Here is a 4024-nt window from a genome sequence, read left to right on the forward strand (position 1 = left end):
ATAGATATATTTTTATTGCTATAATAGTATCAGTTGCTTCTTTTCTTGCCATTACTCATCATTCATTCCCTGAAAGTCTTTGTGATATCACGTTTTTTTCTCATGAAGCAATTGGATAAAAGACCCAAAATCTGCCTTATAATGCAGCGTTATTACGTTCCGTTATTGAAAATTATTTCTTTGTACCTTTGTCTCATAGAACATACAGTGGGAGAGGTTATTAAATTAGATCCTGGTGGATCTCCAAGAAGAGTCTGGGGGAAAAGCCCTACAGAGTCTGTCCTAAAGATACTTGGAGAAGCTGAACTACAACTTCAGACAGAAGTATTGGAAAACACAGCTGATAGAAGTGGTGAGCAGAGGCCGGGCGCGGTGGCTCCCACCGGTCATTGTAGCTCTCTGGGTGGCTGAGGTGGGAGGATCGCTTGAGGTCAGGAGTTCAAGAAAGATTATGGATATAAATATAGAAACCATCTAAATTAGTTATGACAGAATTAGCTTTGGGGAGATTGTGAGTTAGAAGGGAATGAATGGGAGTGACCTGGGCGTAGATAACTGCAGTAAGTTATTCTGAAGTAAATCTGTTCTCTCCTGGCACCAATTAAAAGTGTGGAGAGTTTCAAAGCAATTAGAAATAACTAGGAGTTACTACATGTAAACAGAAAAACAATAAATAATTTTGAAAATAGTATTCTAATATACATATTAATTTTACCAAAAGCAAAAAGAAGATAAACCATGTTAACCACCCTAGAAATTAGATACAGTTGAAATGAAATTCAACTGTCATAGACCTTAATCATTTATTAATTTCTAGTATATTAGAGAGCTTAACCAGTGATTAATTACTTGCTGCAATAATGCAGTTTTTTGAACTTTGCTCTAAATGTTATTAAAAGTAAAACTCAATTCATTTTGAGGACTAGCATGGTTGTTCATTTTTTGTTTTTACAGAGATTTCTCCTGAAGGGGAAAAGCACAAACCTTTAATTATTGGAGAAGACAAAGTACAGTGTATTTCACATGAAATAAACTCATCAACTCCTGTTGATTCTCCTGTTGAGACAATAAATCCAAAGTTTAGGGAGGCATCTCCACAGAGATGGCTGAAAGCAGAAGGAAATGTGGAAGGTATGTTTTATTGGACCAAAATGAGTTGCATTTCATAAATTTCTGCTTTATAAACAGGCCTTTGTAAACCATCAAAATTTGTATGTATGTTTGGGTAATTCATCTTAAGTTAGGTTCAATGTTTTTATACTTTTTTTTATTGCTGGTCTTTTTTTTTCATTGCTGCCTAACAAGTCACACCAAAACTTAGTGTTAAAATAATCACTTTATTATATCTCATGACTTTATGATTCAGGAATTAAGCGAAGGCTTGGCTGATGTGATTTTCCTAATTCGTGTGCCTTTGTCTCAGAGATCATTTGGTGCTATCTGGCTGGCAGATAGGCTGGTGCGAGGGGTCCAAGATGGCTTCATTGCTATCCTGGCAAGTGTAGCTAGAGCGCTAAGCTAAGCTGGGCCCCTCTCCCTCTTTCTGTGGTCTCAGGGTCATTTTATGTACTCTCTCTAGCAAGATAGTCTGACTTCTTACATCATGGCCCAGGGCTCACAAATGCTAAGGTGAAAGCTGCTTGTACTCTTAAAAGCTCATCTCAGAACTGGCACAGTGCCCCTCTGCCACACTTCCACTGGGCAGGGCAGTCACAGCCCAGCCTAGATAGATGCAAAGGGAGGAGAGACAGAGCTCACCCCTCAATTGGAAGAGTGTTTAAGAATTGGCAGCCATCCTTAATCTGCCATAGTCTACCCTCTGACCTAAAATTATTTATATTCCTTCCACGTACAAAATACACTCATCCCTTCTCAAAGCCTCATCCCGTTATGACATTAGCTCAGACTCTAAGATGATGTTACCAAAATCAGGGCTATGTGCAGATGCGTTTTTTGGGCTGCAGTTCTTCGAGTACAGTTACTCTCAATCTGAAGACCTGTGAGTAAAAAATGGTCAAAAAAAAAAAAGGTAGCTTTACTTGTGAGCCACATACCCAGCATACGGTAGTGAAACAGACGTAGAAACTCCTTTCCAAAAACAAGGAGATGGAAAACACATAGCAGTCATTAGTCCACAGCGGTTCTGAAGTCCAGCCAGCAGCAGCACTGGCAGCTTGCTTCCTGTGCACCGACGGTTGGTGCCCTCGGGGGCTTTTCTCTACTGAGCTGTATCTTTCCTGTTCAGTCTGAGATGGCAGTGCTTCCACAAGCAGAATTTCTAAATAAATTTGTGGGTTTTGTATGAATGTTATTGACATATATTTAACAAAAGCCACTTGCTTTTTTTGAGGCAGGCCCTTCTCTGCATTGGGTTGTCTGTAAAGATGATGCGAGACAATGTTCTTGAGTTCTTAGAAATCCTTTTGTCTAGCAAAGAGGGTCTATAAGACATGCGTTAAATCTTTCCATGCCATAACAGGTCTTATGGGCACCCCTGACTTCATCTTTGCCCTGAGTCTTTGTCTTGGAGCCATATAGTCCTTTGAGAAGCTCTTGTTGCCTAGAAGGCACTGTCCTGGGCCCTCTGTATCTCTTCTAAATCCTGCCCATAATCTAAAATGTTTTCTTCAGTTCTCTCTCTCGTTCTTCATCAGCGGCTACTGGCAGTAGCTAACTGGCACTTCCGAGGTTCTGCTTTGATGGCTCATTGTCTAGGTCACTGAATCCATAGAAGTACATTTTCTATCTTCCTTGTTATTGCAGGTGGCAAGTTTTCTGCCACCGTGTAACAAGAATCCCCTTTCCTCCAGCCTCCAGTAACTTTTTCACTGGTCAGTCTCTCACCAACGCTGTCCCTGAAGTCCTTCCACCTTCGCCTGCTGCCCAGTCCCAAAGCCAGGGCACATGTTTTAGGCTTTTGTGTCAGCTCCCCACTTTCAGATGTGAAATTCTGTTTCAGTTATTAATATTTATTGCTGCAAAACAAATTGCTCCTACAATGTATTAATAGTAGATTAGATTAATTATTTTGTGAGTCAGGAATTGGGAAGGTTCTCCTGCTCCATGTGATGTCAGCTGGTATGGCTCAGTGGTATTCAGCGTCAGCCGGCTTATCCGGAGAGTATAAGACATCACTGTCATGCCTGGCGTGGTGGCAGGATGCTCGTGGATCCCTCCTCTTCATGATAGTCTCAGGGCATTGCCGTGTGGTCGTTCTGGGATAGTTAAACTTCTTTCGTGATGGCTCAGCTTTCAGATACCAAGTGGAAGCTGCCAGTTTGTTTAAAGGCTCGAACTGGAACGGGCATAGCATCCCTTCCACCGTACTCCATTGTTCAAGGCAGTCACGACGCCGGCCGACATCGAAGGAGAGGATGTCAGAAACCTTGCAACATGTGGTCATCTGTAATTCGTCTCAGCAACTTAAATAATCCTGTTCGTTAGAACCATAGTTACTAGTATCATTTAGGGACTGAATGTTGTGTCCCCTTAAAATTCCTGTGTTGAAGTCTAATCCCTGGTGTGATGGTATTTGCAAGGGAAGCCTCTGTGAGGTAATTAGGTCATGAGGGTGGAGCCCTCATGAATCGGATTAGTGCCCTTACAAGAAGAGGCCAGAGAGCTAGCTTTCTACTCTCTGCCCTGTGAGAATACAAGGAGGAAAAGGTTATCCAAAAACCAGGAAGAGGACGCTTCCTAGAACCAACCATGCCGACACCCTGATATTGGATTTGCTAGCCTCCAGGACTGTAAGAAAAAAATTTGTTGTTTGTTGTTTAGCCATCAGTCTGTGATATTCTGTTATAGCAGCCTGAACTAAGACAGTATCTTATGCCTTTTCTTTTAAAAAGAAAAGAAAAAAAACTATTAGACATATAATAGTGCATATAATAGTGCAGGGGTTGGCACGCTTTTTCTGCAAAGAGCCAGATAGTAAATATTTTAGGCTTTGCAGGCAATACAGTCACAAATAAAGTTTATAGAATGAGAATAAGTCGATACTGATGTGGATTAAGGTACTAGA

At 41.2% G+C, this 4024-nt stretch overlaps 1 protein-coding gene across 1 annotated transcript in view; it reads left to right on the forward strand.

The window, feature by feature from the left end:
• NEK1 (NIMA-related kinase 1) overlaps window positions 1-4024 on the forward strand; it is a 207687-nt gene that overhangs the window by 154840 nt on the left and 48823 nt on the right. The window contains exons 18-19 of the mRNA XM_012656992.1: window positions 109-352; window positions 955-1131. Of these exons, the coding sequence (XP_012512446.1) occupies window positions 109-352; window positions 955-1131 (421 nt within the window). The remainder of the gene's footprint in view (window positions 1-108; window positions 353-954; window positions 1132-4024) is intronic.

This window comes from Propithecus coquereli, unplaced genomic scaffold (assembly GCF_000956105.1).
Source record: "Propithecus coquereli isolate 6110/MARCELLA unplaced genomic scaffold, Pcoq_1.0 Scaffold53, whole genome shotgun sequence".
NCBI classification, from domain to species: Eukaryota; Metazoa; Chordata; class Mammalia; order Primates; family Indriidae; genus Propithecus; species Propithecus coquereli.